Source organism: Callithrix jacchus, chromosome 18 (assembly GCF_049354715.1).
Source record: "Callithrix jacchus isolate 240 chromosome 18, calJac240_pri, whole genome shotgun sequence".
Lineage (NCBI taxonomy): Eukaryota > Metazoa > Chordata > Mammalia > Primates > Cebidae > Callithrix > Callithrix jacchus.
In genome coordinates, this window is record NC_133519.1 from 30094283 (window position 1) to 30112426 (window position 18144).

The window sequence follows — 18144 nt, forward strand, 5'->3', positions numbered from 1 at the left end:
TTTTATCCAAAATACCAAAGCGGTCCTGTGAAAAGCTGTTTTCTCTATCTAAAATGCTCTTTCACCTAATAATTGCACTGGCATTTAAAATGATACTTCCTCAGAGAGACTTCCTTCTAATGCAGTTACCTTGTCTCTCTTTCCTTCAAAATATAATTCTATTTTAATTCTCTCCACTTGCTTGTGTACTTTTTCCATTTATCTTCCCCACTCCCCCAAACTGGGCTGTAAATATTGAAAGGGAGAAAGGAACATGTATCTGTCTTGTTCACCATCTATTCCCTAAACAACACTTGGGACCTAGTGCTTCACAAATGTTTGCTGAATAAATAAAGAATATTGGCATTATAATGGGGCAGTATTGTCACAGTACCCCAACACTTACCCAAAGGTAGCCATTGGGTCAGGGTGTCTGCATTACAGTCCCTTCTGTGGTCACCAGAAATACGTCACAGGAAAGGGGTCAGATCCAGACCCCAGGAGAGGGGTCTTGGGTCTCGCACAAGAACTAATTCAGGGCGAGTCTGCAGTGAAAAGTGAAAGCAAGTTTATTAAGAAAGTAAAGGAATAAAAGAATAGCTACTCTGGCTGGGCGTGGTGGCTCACACCTGTAATCCCAGCACTTTGGGAAGCCAAGGCAGGTGGATCACCTGAGGTCAGAAGTTTGAGACCAGCCTGGCCAACACGGCAAAACCCCATCTTTACTAAAAATCCCCCCCCCAAAAAAAATAGGCGGGCATGGTGGTGTGTGCCTGTAATACCAGTTACTCAGGAGGCTGAGGCAGGAGAATCACTTGAACCCAGGAGGCAGAGGTTGCAGTGAGCCAAGATCACACCACTGCACTCCAGCCTGGCAACAGAGCGAGACTCCATCTTAAACACACACACACACACACACATACACACACACACACACACACACACACAAATAAATAAATAAAACAGAATAGCTACTCCATAGAGCAGCCCTGAGGGCTGATGGTTGCCCATTTTTATGGTTATTTCTTGACTATATGCTAAACCAGGGGTGGATTATTCATGCCTCCCCTTTTTAGACCACATAGCATAACTTCCTGACATTACCATGGCATTCGTTATGGCACTGATGGGAGTGTAGTAGTGAGGACGACCAGAGGTCACTTTCATGCCCATCTTGGTTTTGGTGGGATTTAGTTGACATCTTTACTGTAACCTGTTTTATCAGCAAGGTCTTTATGACCTGTATCTTGTGCCGACCTCCCATGACTTAGAATGACTCCTGTGACTTAGAATGCCTTAACCATCTGGGAATGCAGCCCAGTAACATTCCCAGGTCTCAGCCTCATTTTACCCAGCTCCTCTTTAAGATGGAGTTGCTCTGGTTCACACACCTCTGAGAATATGAGCCTATTTGGGGTAAGAGTGCTTGGATCAAACCAGCCTGCTCTTGAATCCTAGTTCTGCTGTGACTTTGGGAAAATTACTTACCTCAATCAGTTTTTAATTTACAAAATTGAGTTTGCAATGCTTGACTTGTGGTTGATGAGGATGAGTAGACTTACACGTAGGGTGATTTGCATAATCCTTACAAAAAGGGAGTCAATAAATTACAACTATTATTGTGCTATGTATATTTCATATAAAAGTGACTTCATAAAAAGTGACTCCGGCTCTCTGGCCACCTCCTCCCACTGACCACACTGCCTTCCAGAACTCCTTCCAAAAGCAATCTTTTCCTGTACTTTTGGAAAGTTAGGAAGAGCTAATTGGCCAGCCTAGTCAACAACTCAGGGAACCCAAGAACAAAGCACTAAGGGAAGTATGAACCATCCCAGCCCCCTGCACGGCTTTCTTCTGGTCACTACCCCTCCCAGAGCCCTGCCACAACAGACTTCCTTAGAAGCCAGAACACAGACCACCAAAATGATGCAAAGAGGATGCTGTGGTTTGAGATAAGTCTTTGCTTGTAGTTCACACTTTAGAGTTCTGTTTAACACCTTGTGTCTCTTTCTCACCAGCTAGTCAAAACTGTCGTCTCTTCTCAATGAAGTTGGGTCAAGGAGAACAAACAGATTTCATGTTACCAGAATCCCCAGTCTCTACGATCTTTAATCTCTGTTGGAAAAGTCTAGAACCTTAGTTCATATATTTAGGGCCAGAGACAAGCTTCTCTGTAGCTTGCTGAATCTTCCAGCAATCTTTTCTTCCAATCAGGACCAACTTCTAAAACTTTTCCTTCCGGAAAATGTGTATGAAGTTCCAACAGACCAGAAGTGGTGCAGGACCAGTGTTTGGGTGGAGTGTGTGAGAAAATTGAGTCCTAAATAAAATAAAACCAAACTAAAAGATCCAGGCCCAGAGAAACATTTGAGATGCCAATAGATGCTTATCCAATTCTCTACTCTCTGCAAAAATTTTGTCTTGCATTCGACGTTTTACACGTGCAGATATTAAAATATTAATAATATCAAGAATGTCTTTTACTTCAACTCACTTTGTTTTTGAAGTGGTTCACTTACCAAAAGCCAGGGCTGCAACATAAGAACCAAGAAGTTTTATTCCCTCTGTGGCAAGCAGCACTGGAGGAGGGGGATTCCCTCAGCAATTCGCAGCCCTTGGGTTGACCCAGGTGGAGTGAGTGAAGGCTTTGATTATGTATCAGGATAACAATGAGTTTAAGTATTATGTTACCCCAGTCAAGCATTTAAATATCACCCTATTTAATTTTGTTTCAGGATAAAAATATAGGCATCAAAAAGGCTAATCAGGCTGTGCATGGTGGCTCATGCCTGTAATCCCAGCACTTTGGAAAACTGAGGCAGGAGGATCACTTGAGGTCAGAAGTTCAAGGCCAGCCTGGCCAACACAGTGAAACCCCATCTCTACTAAAAATGCAAAAATTAGCTGGGCATGGTGGCAGGCACCTATAATCCCAGTTACTCAGGAGGCTGAGGAAAGAGAATCGCTTGAACCCAGGAGGTGGAGATTGCAATGAGCTGAGATCATGCCAAAGCACTCCAGCCTGGGCAACAAAGCAAGACTCTGTCTCAAAAAAAAAAAAAAAGGCTAATCATATTAATCTGTGCATATACTAGACACAAAATATATTAATGTATATGACACATACAGCTGCTTCTCTGTGTATTATCTCACATTTAAAAAAATAATAAAGACTAGAGGTATGAGAAGATATTTTTAAAGGTCATGCCAATATAAGATAGTATTCTTTTAGTTTTAAACCCAGAGGATGGGATTTACCTGCCCATTGTTCCTTTTTTTTTTATGGTTGATGGCATTTTATGTGTGGCATAATTATAGATGGTCAATTTTGTGGGAATATTGAACAGTCAGAGTTCTTTTTCACAATGACTCTATCAGGAAAGCTGCTGAGGAATATAACAATTCCATGGACTTACCTTCAGGAATGCATTTCCCAATCACAAACTGGCTTCACTGCATTTGGCAGTAACAACATTCCTATAAAGCCATGAGAATATAAATCGGCTTCCTCATTTTACAGACGGGACAGGGTGAGTCTCAAGATGTTCATGTGACTTACTTAAGGTTATACCTATTGCTAGTTGAGTAGCAGGGGCTGGACTCAATTCCAGGCCCTCTGATCCCAAGCTCAATTTCTTTCCTTCTTCTCTTATTAAAACTAGGATGCTACTGGTGGCACTGAGGCAATAGAAGCAATTCAGTTAGATCACAGGGGGAAGTGAGAGAGAGAGAGAGAGAGAGAGAGAGAGAGAGAAAGAGAGAGAGAGAGAGAGAGAGAGAGAGAGAGAGAGAGAGAGAGAGAAACTAGAAGAAACTAAAGAAGAGACCAAAAAACTATCTATTGGGTCATGATCTCAAATACATATTTATTAATATATTATGATATATTTATATTATATAGTACAGAGTTATAGATATTTGGCAAAGTGAGACTGAAATTGAAAAGCAAAGAGATAGGCTGGGCGCAGTGGCTCACGCTGTAATCCAAGCACTTTGGAGGCCAAGGCGGGCGGATCACCTGAGGTCGGGAGTTCAATACCAGCCTGACCAACATGGTGAAACCCTGTCTTAAAAAGTAAATTAAAAAAATAAAAATTAAAAAAAAAAGAAAAGAAAAGTGATGAATGTTAAATAAGAGGTGTCACTGAAAATTAATGGAATGAGGCTTATGGTGAGTGCCATCATATAAGGTATAATTCTAAGAAATCTCTTTGCATATGGAAACTCTGAAGATAAATCTTAGAGCTAGATAACTAGGATGAAGTCGCAGCACCACCATTTATTAGCTATGTCAACTTCCAGTTGTTTTCATGTATAAAATGAGGATAACAATTTACCTTACAGGATTGTAGTGAAATTTGACTAAGATAAGGTACAGGAGAGAGATTTGTAAGCTATTAAATGCTATAGAGGTATGAGGCAGCAAAACACTATGGCCAGTGTTTGGAAGTTACAATGCAGAGGATTTCAATTAAATCTAAGAAAGAAATTCCTACAGTGTAATAATATAATCCAGTACAGAATGAGCTCCCTTACATTTCACTGAGCCCCTTCTCCAGAAAGTTTTCAAGCAGAGGCTGTGTGGCCATCTGTTGGAAATGTGGCTAAGAGGCCTTCCATCTTAGAAGGGAAGGTGCCTGATATTATTTCTAATGATTACTTCTGAATCCAAGATCTGTGATGAGTGATATTTGGCAACTGGAGTGGCAGCTTCGGGTTTATATATGGCAATCTTAAATCACACTGTTTTCCTTCCTTGTCAAGGCTGTTATAAAGAAGTTATATCCATAAGCAGATCTCATGAAGAACCTAAAGGCTGGTTTCTTTGTACACTTGACTCTCAGGAGATGAGCTAGCTCTTGGTACAAACCCAGGAATGTATAGCAGGAAATGGAGTTCTCTGCCTATATCACAGACTGTGCCTCCAATATGATAGCAGCGAAACCCCAAAACAATAAGGTGTCACCAATATCCACCCAGACCACACGTTTACACATGCACATATGTTTACACACATACATGTTTACACACACATGCTGATTGGACCAAAAATCAGAGAATTTTCATTTCATTCACTCCCACATCCAGTCCATTAGCAAATCTTGTTAACTCTAGTATCAAAAGTACTTCTTAACCACTTCATTATAATCAACACCCTAGTTCAAGCCACCATGACCTCTCATCTAGGTTGCTGAAGTGGCCTTTTTACCAGTCTCCCAACTCAGTCTTGACCCACCACAGTCTATTCTTCATAAGCATCCAGAATAGTCCTTTTACACTGTAAATTAGGCCATATCACTCTCTGCTCTTGGTCCTCTAGTGACTTTCCATCACACTTAGAAGAAAATCCACACTGCTTTCCAAAGTTTCCAGGACCCTGCACCATGTGGTCCCTGAATACCTCTTCAATGTTGCTTCCTGCCTGCTCACTCCAATATACAAAACACTTTTGGTCTTAAGATTTTGCACTTGCAGTTTCTCTGCTCAGCGTGCTCTTCCCTAGATGTTCATGTGGCTTGTTCTTTCACAACTTATCATACAAACATCCTGGCTCCATCACTCCCTACTGCATTACCTTACTTAGTTTTTCTTCATAGCACTTCCTACCACATGACTTATTAATTTGCTTATTTTTATTGTCTACCATTTCTCCATTAAAATACAACTCCGTAAGGGATTGTTTATATCACTGTATCCATAGTACCTAAGGAAGTTTCTGGTACATGGTAGACATTCAATAAACACTTGTTGAGTGAATAAATGAATGAAGTCCTTATACTATTTCAAATACTAGAATTTTTAATGGTACGTTTAAGGAGATACTTGTGGCAAATCTGGGGAATGGTGGTGATGTCCAATACTCATTTTGAGGTGTCGTTTATTCTGTGTTGTCATAAGGTAATGTCTCTCCATTGCCTCAAACCTTCAGCTAATTTTATACACAGAAACCTGTGGTAGCGATGCCTGGTTGGCAACAAAGGCATTCCACAGTGGGCGTGTCAGGAATGTAGACAGCATGTCCACTGCAGAAACCGGTGAAAGCCAGGAAATTTGTGATCATGTGGACTGCCCAAGGGAATGAGGGTCTTCCCTGAAATTCTCAGAAAACTTGAAGACTAAACTTTCCACAGAATGTTAAATGGAGGTGTATGTCATTCTATGGAGAATTAGAAGAAAGGGGTGATCCCATAGGGCCGAAGGAACGTCCAAGTAGGGAGGAGGAATGTCTGCATTGCCCTTTCTCTGATGAGGTACCAGCCAGAACTCTAGAAAAATGTTTCCCAGTAAAGGGGAAGCTTTGATAAAAGTGAGAAAGTCATCACTGGGGTGATTCTTTCCTGTCTTCTGGGTGAACCTGTAAGGACAGAGTACCCACTTAGCTATCTACATTACCAAGGCAGATTGTTTCCAAGTGAATCCCAAAGGTCCCTGTACCATCAATGACTTACTATTTCTAAATAGTATTTATTTCTGAACCCTCTCCCTTAAGGAATGGGGTTCTAATTTCCCTTTTCTAGAATCCCCACATTCTGTCTTTGGATGATCCAAAACCTTGGAAAAGAAAAAGAAATCAGAATGTTAAAATGTATCTCTACAAACACCAGAACTTACCCAGACCCCTTAGAAAAATGTAATTCAACATGTGGCCTCCATACTTCCTTAGATAAGGACCAGGGCGAGTCTAGGGCTTAACCCACTAAGGAAAGTTTATACAATGACTTTGGGGAGTGCGGGTGGCAGGCAGCTTCTCTCTCCAATTCTCCTCTTTCTATGAGCGACTGTTTCGCTTAAGTCACACTCGCAGTGATGCCCCCACAATAGAGCTCTTTTCCTGTTAAGCTGTGGTAAGTCAAAACCTACTTCAGAGAACACAAAGTCACCACACTGGGGGAATGAGAAAAGAGGTGGGTTTCATGTGCTTTTCGTTGCTTGAAAAGAAAAAAGAAAGAAAACCTCAAACTACTGAACTAGAAGCACCCTTTACGTATGTATGTGTTTGTGGTGTGTTCTACTTTGGGTTTAGCATTTCATAAAGGAACAATGCCAATCCAATTTTCAATAAACATATTAAAAAGCTTTGAATTTTTTACATTCCTTATGTTCCAACTGAGGTTAAAAAAAAATTAAGGTTCCTAAAGGGACCGTCAGTACCTCTTCTCTGGAATCAGTAAAGCATAGTGAGCTACAATTCTACCTTCAGAAAGTCACCAAGGCATCCTAGTGCAGCTCAGACTCAGGGAGATGAAAGGGCCAGTAGTATCATTAGCAGCTGACAGCAACAGTTCAGCTCAGGATGCTCAGGCCCTTCCCCACTTACACTGTGCTCTTGTACCATTATCTAGAAGGGTCCATTTGCAAAAGAATCATGGTCTAGCAAACTTCCTATGACCCTTTGGAACTGGCATACTTGACAGTTGAAGCCAAAGGGGGAGAGTGGATGAGGAGAATTTCACCCTCAGGGCTGGGAATACAGTCCAGCAGTCAGCCATAGGAAAGGTAAATGTACCTACTGGAATTTCTCCAGGAGGCACCTGCTAAGGAACCTGACCCTCCAGAGCAGATGAATGAATACAAAAGTTTTAGGGAGAGCAGATGACAATTTTCAACCTGAAGCCTTGGTTTTGTTTGTTAACGTATTCAACAAGTATTTGAATATATTCTAAATGATAGTTTTAACTCTGGTAACCCAGCAGTTTTCCTTGTCTCTGCCCTTGTACCATGTACATGTACTACCTATTCAAATCAATAAAAAAAAAAAAAAAAAAAACTAAATCAGTGACAGATCAATAATTGATTGATGTAAATTCATGTTAGATGAAAATAAAATAACACTAGGCAGCCTGTTTGGGTAATTTTTGTCCAGCAACAACCAGCTGCTGGGATGACAGCATAAAGAAAACAGAATTTTTGGAAAGGGAATACAGTGGAGGAAGAGAGTATTTTGGAGTTCAGAGTCTTTCCAAGGTACTGGATGTCATGACAGATGATGAAATATGCTGGACATAGAAACGAAGATATGGAAGGAGCTGATATATATATATTTATATATATATTATCATGTATATTATATAAATATTTTCATATATATATGAAAATAGAGTTCATTAATTAGAAGTCTTAATATTTTCAAAAATGTTTTCTTAAAGAAAATGTTGGACCAATTCCTCTAGAATAATAGGAGATGATGTGAAAATAAGACATCTGAAATCAAATGCCAAAGGAGTTACTATAATTTTTAATGATAGCGAAGTCTAGGGAGCACCCATGACAATGAGTAGTTGAAGAAAGTAGGAAAAGGCCATTGTGAGTGACAAGTATGAGAATACAAGAAACCATGTGCCAAATGGATCCCACAGATCAGTGGCCTCTGGAGGACGAAGCGGCTCTAATAGAGTGGCTGATTAGTAATGGTAGACACCATTTTTTTATGTTCTATGTGTGTGTATTTTATGTACACACCAGCTCTTTTTTTGTTCAAGGAAGGTCAAGAGACCTGACCAGTGATACATACATAGGTAGTACATGGAAAAGCAAACATTCAAATCTAAGTTTTTTAATCCAAAATATGTGCCCTTTCCACTGTGCCATGGTTCTGCCTTCAGGAAAAGATAATTTCTCGTCAGATCTGTGGAAAATTGGGTAAGCTTAACACTGGTCATAATATTGGTAATGAAACCTCTGGGAGGTGAAGAGGGAAAAAAATATATAGAGAGAAGGAAGACCTGGCAAAGGTGAAAAGATTGCCTCATAGTTCTTCTCACCCCAATAAATTTTTGTTTTTCTTTTTTTTTTTTTTGAGATGGAGTTTCGCCCTTGTTACCCAGGCTGGAGTGCAATGGCACAATCTCGGCTCACCGCAATCTCCACCTGCTGGGTTCTGGCAATTCTCCTGCCTCAGCCTCCTGAGTAGCTGGGATTACAGGCACACGCCACCATGCCCAGCTAATTTTTTGTATTTTTAGTAGAGACGGGATTTCACCATGTTGACCGGGACGGTCTCAATCTCTTGACCTCGTGATCCACCCGCCTCGGCCTCCCAAAGTGCTGGGATTACAGGCGTGAGCCACCGCGCCCAGCCTATAAATTTTTGTTAAAGTGGTCTGGCATCGTAATGAATAAAGAAACCATGGAAAAAAGAAATAATATGCAAAAATTCAAATATTTGTAAAATATTTGCTAAAAATTATCTGTATCCTAACATATGCTTTATATTACATTTTCTTTTCCCAAAAATGTACATCTATATAAATATTTATTATATTCTAGGAAAACTTCATCAGTAGCTGAAAATCAATGATTTTTAAGAACTATTAGAGTTTATTGTCAAGAAGCATTCAAACTCTATCACCAAACGCAACCCATATTTTCCTAATATGTATTTCACAATCTCTACATTCTCTCTTTAGTTACACACACACACACACACACACACACACACACACACCCCCTACAATTGCACTGGAAATACACATGCTGTGTTAGGAATGGAATGAGTCCTCAAAATATCTCTCTTGCTTCTCTGTTACTATCAGCGATGGCTCAGGCTATGTGTTTAGAAGTGAAGATGCTGCTAGTGGAGTGTTGGCCTCTTTCAGCCTCTTTAGCTTATTATGCAAGCCTCTAGTCCTCCTTTCCCATCCCTTAAACACTCATGTCACAACCATGTATCAGAAAGACAGTCACCCTTGAGGTAGCAAGGCCCACCCTGAGAAGTGAGTTAAAAGGCGTCCTTTTCAATGTGCCCAAATACTTTCAGGCACTGAAGATGAATGTAGAACATCTGGCAGCTGCTTTTCCATGCTTCTGCCTCTTCACATGGCAGCCCAGATGTTCTTCAGTCTTATTACTCCATTTGTCTGGCTCATAAACGTTAGGTGAGTGAGGAGCTACAGACCTTTTGAACCTTGTGGTCTCAAGGTCCACTTAGTTCATGTCTTCTTACTTGACCTCAAATGTGCCTAAGAAGACCGTCATTGAATACAACAGTCTCAGTGTGTGTAACAAAGAATCATAATGGAAAGAATCCCAAAGTGCTTTTCTTAGAGCTTATATAAGCCAAAAAATGTCTGAGATTCCTCAAAATTGACCAGAGAGAGCTCAGATACATTGACATATAAATGATCAGCACTGGTAAGATTGAACACTGCACCCAGGTAGCTGCTGCGGGCCCACATCTGCCCAGCAGTGCAGTAGCTCATCATCTTCCCCTCCATCATCACCAGATCCTGGGGATACTTAGAGTTCCTCATGTAGACCTTGTGACTCAGGGGCAGGTTGTTGCAAGACTGACCCCGAAAGTATACTTTGGAATATACAAAATACAGCCCAGTTTCATTGATCACAAGGCCACCCTTCTTATACTTCACTCCAGAAAGCAGGACAATTCCATAGGTGTCTTCCCATTCCAGAGGCATGGACCTTGAGTTGGGCTTGCCTGAAATAAATTCAAAAGGAGCTTTCAGCCAGGAATGTCATGCATCCAACAAACTAAGTTTCTATGGGAAAACCGCGGGTCCTTCCTTGAACAAATGTTTTACCCGGAATGACACAGCCTATATAGAACCGGCTGAGGGGCCAGAACTTGATCCATCACAGAATTTCTTAAACATTGTTGTCCTGTTTTGTCATCCACACAATTAGAACAATAGTATATATCCCAATCAATTGCAGTAAAAAATTATTAGAAAATATTAGCTCTCTGGAACAAAGATTTTATTATTTTCAGAACTAACACCAAAACTGCTAGGCATTGAGGTCCTTTCCTGAAGGAAAAAGCCAAATCCAAGGAACTCTAATGTCTTAAAGTTGGGAAGGATCTTAGGAACCATCTGGTCCATCTTCTCACCTGCAGTTAAGAATTTTTCAGCTCCTCAATTTGGGCTACAGTTTCCTTTTCTTTGTATCCCCACAGCATCAAGAACATAACCCAAATCTCTGCAGTACTAAAATCATCATAAGTGCCTGTCTTTCCCTATTAGATGTCAAGCTCCCTGGGGGCAAGAGCCATGTGCTACTCATCTTCACATCCCAAAATTGGCACACAGCAGGTACTCAATAAGTGTCTGCTGATCTGACTGGATCATTCTACAGTTTCTGCCTAAATAATACCAGGGACAATAGCCTACCACTTTCTGTGATATTTATCCACTTCTCAGTTATTTATGAAGTTTACAATGGGAGTGCCCATACCATATCATTTCACACCACTTTGCAGGCACAGGCTGAAAGTTGACAAGTGCCAGGACTGAGTTTCCCTTCTCACTCCTATTTATACTCTTGGACAAAACAGAGTAAAGCTCTTCCAGAAAACCAAGAAAGCACTGATGAAAATAAGTCCTCATTCCTCACCTTCTCAGCTCTCACCTTTTGGATCTGTGCCCCCAATCCCCAAGGGACTTGGGAATGACTGAAAAGAGTGAGGTCATGTACAGGGGTCATGTCATAATTAGCTCTAGGTCTCCAATTTAGAAGAGGCCCTTGCCCAGAGAATAGGGGCTCAAAGTATGTTTGCAAGACTGACTTGACAAGAAAGATGTTAGTATTGTTGGGTTCAAATACTGTCACCAGGAAGTAACAACTCTCTAGGGCCCAGTAATGAAACCAAGCAGCTATTCTGCCTGTTGCCAAAAGCTTTCCCAAATCCCACCTGTACCTTCCAGATACAGACCTGTTAAATGGGCCACTTTCCTCAGCTCCTTTCTTTCAGGGGGTGGACTAGGGTGGCCTGTGTGATAGAGGAATACATGTTAAAATGAAATACCAACAATGATTTTGGTGGGAATTTAAATCTCATTTTTTTTTTTTTTTTTTTGAGACAGAGTTTCGCTCTTATTGCTCAGGCTGAAGTGCAATAGCTCGATCTCGGCTCACTGCAACCTCTACCTCCCGGATTCAAGCAATTCTCCTGCCTCAGCCTCCCAAGTTAGCTGGGATTACAGGCATGTACCACCACACCCAGATAATTTTGTATTTTTGGTAGAGACAGGGTTTCTCCATGTTGGTCAGGCTGGTCTCAAACTCCCCACCTCAGGTGATCCGCCTGCTTCAGCCACCCAAAGTGCTGGAGTGAGCCACCACACCCAGCCTAAATCCCATCATTTAAAAGAAAAGATTTTAAAACCATAAATGCCAACAGTCTAACATATACTAATCCTGTAAGTCTGAACTGTAGGACTCACAGTAGTCTATATTTCAGAAACGAAGAAGTAAAAAACAAACCAAATTATGATTGATATATGCATAAATTATAATGTTACAATAAAACATAATTAATATAAACATTTATTCATAAAGAGCTGTCATGTCAATTACTGCATTTAGAACTCACCATAACCCTTTGAGGTATGTATTATTATCCCACCTTATCGATTGCAAAATGAGCTTAGAAGTTGGGTAACTAGTTCAAGAAGACCCAGTTAGACAGTATCAGAAATTGGACCACACCCTGGACTCCTGACTCCAATTCCAGGCCTCTGTCCACTCTGATTCTCTCGTCCCTAAGATTTACAGGACAGAGACTAAAGACTGCTGATCTGTCTGCGTGTCACCAGGTCTTCCCCCAATGACATTTTACACTCTGCTCCAAATTAATTATATTAAGAACTCAGACAATCACCTCATATCACTGAGGCTTAAACCCCTTTAATGGCTCCTTCCCAAAGATGCAGTTGTATATGCGTCTTCTTATCACACAATCCCAGCCAATCTGCCCAGCCTTATCTCCTTACTCCCACTGAGCATTGCCACACAACGGGAGTTCTGTGGCCTACACATACCCTCACTTCCCCTCCTGTGTGTCTTGGTTCATGCCATGTCTTCCACCCATAATGTTCTTTCAAACAGATTTCTGTGTCAAATTCCTAAACATCCCACAAGGACAATCTAATATATCTCTTTCTTTGGGGAACCCTGTCAGGCCTTTTTTGATCAAATACAATCTTTCCCTCTTTTGAAATCTAGGATCACCCTGTTTTCCCCACTCTTTCTGACTCCTCTTCTCTAGGATAACTACATAACTTATCTTATTCCCCTCAAATAATGACAAGTTTCTTACAATATGTTGAATTCACCAGAGTAGCCCAGTTTCTAACACAGGATATGTTACTAGCAAATGCTGGACAAATTAAATGGAAGGACAGACAATAGTTCTCAAAACAGATACTATTTCTCTGACTTCAACTATTTCAGACAAGATAGACAGCTGCCACTTAGCTAATGAATTCAGCTAACTGAGATATCAATTAATATTCACACAAAGTGCTTGTCTGTGTCAGGTTCATGATTAGCCTGTAATACTCACACATGGTCTGAGAATAGCCCAATCCACAGAGAACATTGCCTGAACAATCATGACCTCTGTAGTCACCCAAGCCACCCCACCACAAAGGCGGTGTTAGTGAACAGGAAAGGCAAAACTGAGTTTCCTCTGCATTCCTACACCACAAACCATCTGAGCAACTAATCTGGCATTCAGCCATGCACCGGCAGGAAATGGAAGAGAGAACCACATGTCTTTATATCCCTCACAGAGCCTAGTACAATGTTATTCTCATAGAAGACGCTCACTAAGAATAGCTGCTATACAAATACTGGAATAAATAAACTGCAGATATATCCTAGACACTGGTGATGAGTGCTTCCTGCCCCAGGTTTTTTGCACGTGCCATTCCCAGCACTGAAATGCTCTCTCCCAGCCCCACCACACTCCACAGTACATGCACACAGCCCTTCACTCTGCGGCTTCTGACCTCCACGGGTGTCAGCATAAACAACACCTCCTTAGAGAGGGTTCTCCAGGCCATTCCATCTTAGGTTGCACTGAGTAACTTTGAAATTGCATGGTCTTTTTGCTTGCTTTTTTTTAGCTTCTTCACCATGCTAAAAGCTCCATAAGGACAGGCCCCCTGGGCTCACTCACCCTCAGTCAGCATCCAGCACCCAACATCTAGCCTCACAGATGTGAATGAATAAGATATTTAATTAGTTAACGGAAAAAAAATGGAAAATATAAAAAGGAGGCAATTAAAGAGTGTAAATAATCTATAATAGTATCTCTCAGAGAAAATCACTGTGAGTACATCAGTATAGAAAACTTTCTAGTTCCTTTCTAAGAATATAAATATGTGCATACATGCTTACATAGTCAGTATGAAACTAAACATACTCTTTTGTAACTTGTCTTTTTATCTAACAATAGAGTGTACAATCTCCAAGGCATTAAACGTCCTTCTGATATGTTTTTAGTTGCTGCTTATTAAGCACTTGTCTGAATACATCATAATGTATATGACTAACCTAGTATGAGGCATTCAAGTTTCTTCTGAATTGTTTATTATAAATAGGCTCATAAGGAAGTAATGAATATCCTTATATGTAAATCTTCAGGCACAGGCACATCTCTGATTATTTTCTTAAGATAAATTCTTAGCTATGGGATTACAACGTAAACTATTAGTTCCAAGCTTTTGATTGTATATCCAAAGTGCTCTTCAGAGAAAGCTATAGCAATTTACATGTACACTGGCTGAAACAAATGTTTGAACAGGCTCTTTTCTCTCAAATCTTTGTCAATTTGTGCTTTTTTTTAATTTTTACCAATTTGATGAAAACTTGATATTTCCTATTTTTAATTTGCATTATATTAATTTGAATCTCTTTTCTTATTAGCCATGTGATAATTTACCAATTTCTGGTCCATCTAGAGAAGATAATTGCTTACCAGGCAGATAGACCTGACTCATCTGATCATTTGACTTTTAATCACTAAACTGACTCAAGAGTGGGTGAAATATGAATAATTAGGTACCTATCAGACCAGGCACATTCCACAGATTTTCAAAATGATCTTATTTAAGACATCCTCCAGAGGCTTTATTTTTTTAACAAATATTTCCACTCTGCTTGTGTACATGTGGAAGTTCTAACATATAAGGATTAGGACACAGACACAGGAGCCAGAGCATCCAACAGTGGCTCCTACAAGAACCTAACAATCTGGGATAGCAGACAGGCGACTGGGTTGCCTGCAGTAGCCACATCCAGAGAAATGGGAACTTGCTCCACTTCTTGGCCAGTGCTGCCTTCTGCTTGCTTCTGAGTTTCTAAGGATGAGATTTACCTATTCTCTTTGCAGAGGTATTCTGCTTTTCATCTATTTCTCATTCCATGGTCACTACAGTCAGGAGTTTCCCTACTTGATGAGGCACCAGTCCATGTGCTGGAAAGCCCTGTAGGTGACAAGGCATCAAGAGCCCGTGTTCCTTCCAGCCCCAGTTCCAGACCAGTGTTCTTGGGCGTGTTCACCTAATCTGTCTGGTATTTTGTTTCTCTTCCAAAAGACAGAATGACTGGACTAGATATATTCTAAGCTTCCTTCCAACTCTAAAAATTCAATGAATCGCATTGTAAATCTAAATCTGAAATTTCAGTGAACCTTAGACTAGTGAAGTGTGCCGTAAAATCTATCTGTACAGAGCTTGCAAAACTATGCCCTGACATTTCATGAGATCAGTGTTCAACATGTCATCTTCTTGTCCTAGCTCCCATACAAAGGGTTTTCCTTTGTGATCAAGGGTACCTCATGACCGTCTCTGTGGGTGAAGCTGAATGTCCTTTGAATGATGGCTGAAGTCTTCCCCTAAGCTACTCAGTGACTTCAAGAAAAACCATCCTATTGTGGGCAATTGATTATCCTCATTAAAAGCATACATCCTATAAAATAGTTTATAAATTAAGCTTCACTGTAATCTCTTTAGAGAGTTTAAAAGAGGAGAGGACGTTTCTGAGAAACATCTATCTCTGCCTTCACCTCGCCTTCTCTTCCCAGGAGTCAAAGCCACTGGCATGTGTGCCACAACCAAGATGCCTGTGGAATGCGACAGACCTTCCTCAGGGGGCAAAGGTCCAAGTTGTGTATGTGTGTCTCCAAAGTCAAGTGAAAGTGATTTTGAATTGTGTGCTGTGCTCAGCTATACTGATTGTGAGCAATTCAATTGACTTCACATTTTTAAAGCAGCTCGAGGAATCATATTGACCAGAAATTCAGAATCAGCCAGAACTCCTCTCATAGCATACATAAGCCAAAGTGTAGGACAGAATATAAGGCATTCCATTAACATAGTTCAGTGCTGAGGATCATCTTTGGGAACTCATTGTACCCACAAAAAAAGGACTCACCTATTTGCTTCTCCACAGACGATACTGCATGCCTCTGGCTGGCAGACTAGTAAAAGAGAAAGAGAAAAGATGTATAAAAAAAATAAAACTCTTTAAGCAAAAGAGGCAGAATTGTCAAATAAACCAAGCCCTGGAAAAAGAATCCAAATACCTCAGAACTTTTGTTAACTCAGGCTTTGTCCAAGCAATTTTGCCTCACTGTCCCCCAGTTTTGTGATTTGGAATCATATCAATATTTTAAGTACTTTCAAGATTCAGTTTGGTCATCTGAACAAATTTACTTCCAAGCAAAACTTAAAAGTTTGGTTTGTTTGTTACTCCTTGAATCACTAGGTATGAGGCAGGAAGTGGTTCAACAGACTGAGTTGACACATGAGGAAAAGAAAACTGTTGGGCTCTGATGCTTTACGAAACAAAAAATATTCCCCTCACTCATGTGAACCTCCATTTCTCTGCCTATAGAATAGAATAACTAGAACAACCCATTTCTAAGGAAAAAAAAAAGAACTGAAAAGCACTTGGCAAGCCAGGCAGTGGGCCCTGCACCCCCTTATGCCAGGTGCCTCCAGGGCACGGCAGTCCACCAGCAGGCTTACCTCTCGGAGTTCTGCCAGCTCCTTCTGAAGGTGGAAGAGCTGAAACATCCCCAGTCCCAATCCTACCAAGGCAACCAGAACCATGAAAAACATCACAAGGAGACACAGGCCTGTGCTGTGGGTCCCTCCCTTCTTCAGGGGTGGCAGTGGTAATGGAGGCAATGGTGGCGGTGGTGGAGGTGGTAGTGGCGGCGGTGGTGGCGGCGGCGGTGGTCTCCTTTGGCCAGGCCTTCTGGGCACAGAGGTTGGACAGGGAAGCACTGTGCCTGGAGGGGCCCAGGGAGAGCTGGCACTGCTGTCCACCCAGTAGATCTGGGGATATGGGTAATTGAAGGGCTGCTGCATGGCAGCCGGTGACTCCAGCCAGCCCCAGCAAATGGTCTTATTTCTTCCTAATCCTGTAGAGGCTGAGGCGTCAAGGACAGGACTCCTGTTGCTGACTGCTCAAGAGAAAGGAAGCTAGATCTCTCTTATAGAGTTTCCATAGCTAAGGGAAACACCTCTCTCTCATTCTGCTTCTCAGAGAAACGCCCACTCACTTTGCATCTGAAACTGAGAAGTCTCAAGAAGCTCAGAGCAAACCCCTTGGAAGTTTCCGCCCACAATTTTCTTATGAAGGCCTTTGAAGCCCTAGGTGCTGTCGCTGGGCTACCCAAAAAGGCTGGTAGGCTGTGCTCCCCTTCCTTGGGTCCTGCAGAGCAGGTCAGCACTGGGATGTAGCCCTGTTGGTGTCAACTTCTCCCAGCTACAGGAGAATGGCCAGTGGAGATATAATTTTATGAATTATAATCGTATGCATTTTTATAAATTATCATTATATAATTTTAAGAATTCTACAATACATACAACCAAAAAACTATTTTAAAATCCCAAAATAACTCTAACAAAAATTGTTCAGAATCATATTTTTAAATCCATAAATTTTACTGCAAATGGCTCTGAGGTGAAAGACCATGAAGTCATGGCCAAAGAAGTCACTCCCACATTTTACTTTTTGCAAAAGGAAAACATCTGTTGCCATCATCCCTTCCCCACACACAAGTATCATCTACCCTGACCAGCAAATCACCATAATTTACAGAGTAAAAACCTGCTACACCCACTTTAGAAATTAGCTCAGAGGCTGCAAACCAGTGGAACCCACAGAGCTGCTTTGTATTTCACATGTTTTTCTTTTCATTGGTTGCCCACTTTATTTATTTATTTATTTAAAGAGAGACAGAGTCTCACTCTGCCACCCAGCCTGGAGTGCAGTGGTGCTACCATAGTTCACTGCAGCCTCAAAATCCTGGGCTCAAGCAGTCCTCTTGCCTCGACTCCCAAGTATCTGGGATTATAGGCATAGGTCACTACACCTGACTAATTTATTCTATTTTTTTGTAGAGATGGGGAC

At 41.1% G+C, this 18144-nt stretch overlaps 1 protein-coding gene across 1 annotated transcript; it reads right to left on the reverse strand.

Annotated features, from left to right (window-relative positions):
• Positions 1–9277: 9277 nt before the first annotated feature.
• On the reverse strand, positions 9278–17197 carry FASLG (Fas ligand). The gene is made up of 4 exons (XM_002760362.6): positions 16752–17197; positions 16156–16201; positions 11648–11704; positions 9278–10414 (listed from the first exon to the last, which is right to left on the reverse strand). Exons 1-4 carry the CDS (start codon positions 17094–17096, stop codon positions 10020–10022), a joined length of 843 nt encoding a protein of 280 aa, XP_002760408.1. The 5' UTR covers positions 17097–17197; the 3' UTR covers positions 9278–10019.
• Positions 17198–18144: the final 947 nt, after the last annotated feature.

What these genes read in the sequence shown, in the direction of transcription:
- FASLG (XM_002760362.6), bottom strand. Translation starts at nt 17,096, where the DNA reads ATGCAGCAGCCCTTCAATTACCCATATCCCCAGATCTACTGGGTGGAC. An exon ending in GTCTGTGGAGAAGCAAATAG is followed by an intron (nt 11,705 to 16,155) that starts GTGAGTCCTTTT and finishes TCTATCACACAG; the next exon opens with GCCACCCTAGTCCACCCCCT. An exon ending in GAAAGTGGCCCATTTAACAG is followed by an intron (nt 10,415 to 11,647) that starts GTCTGTATCTGG and finishes AATTTATTTCAG; the next exon opens with GCAAGCCCAACTCAAGGTCC.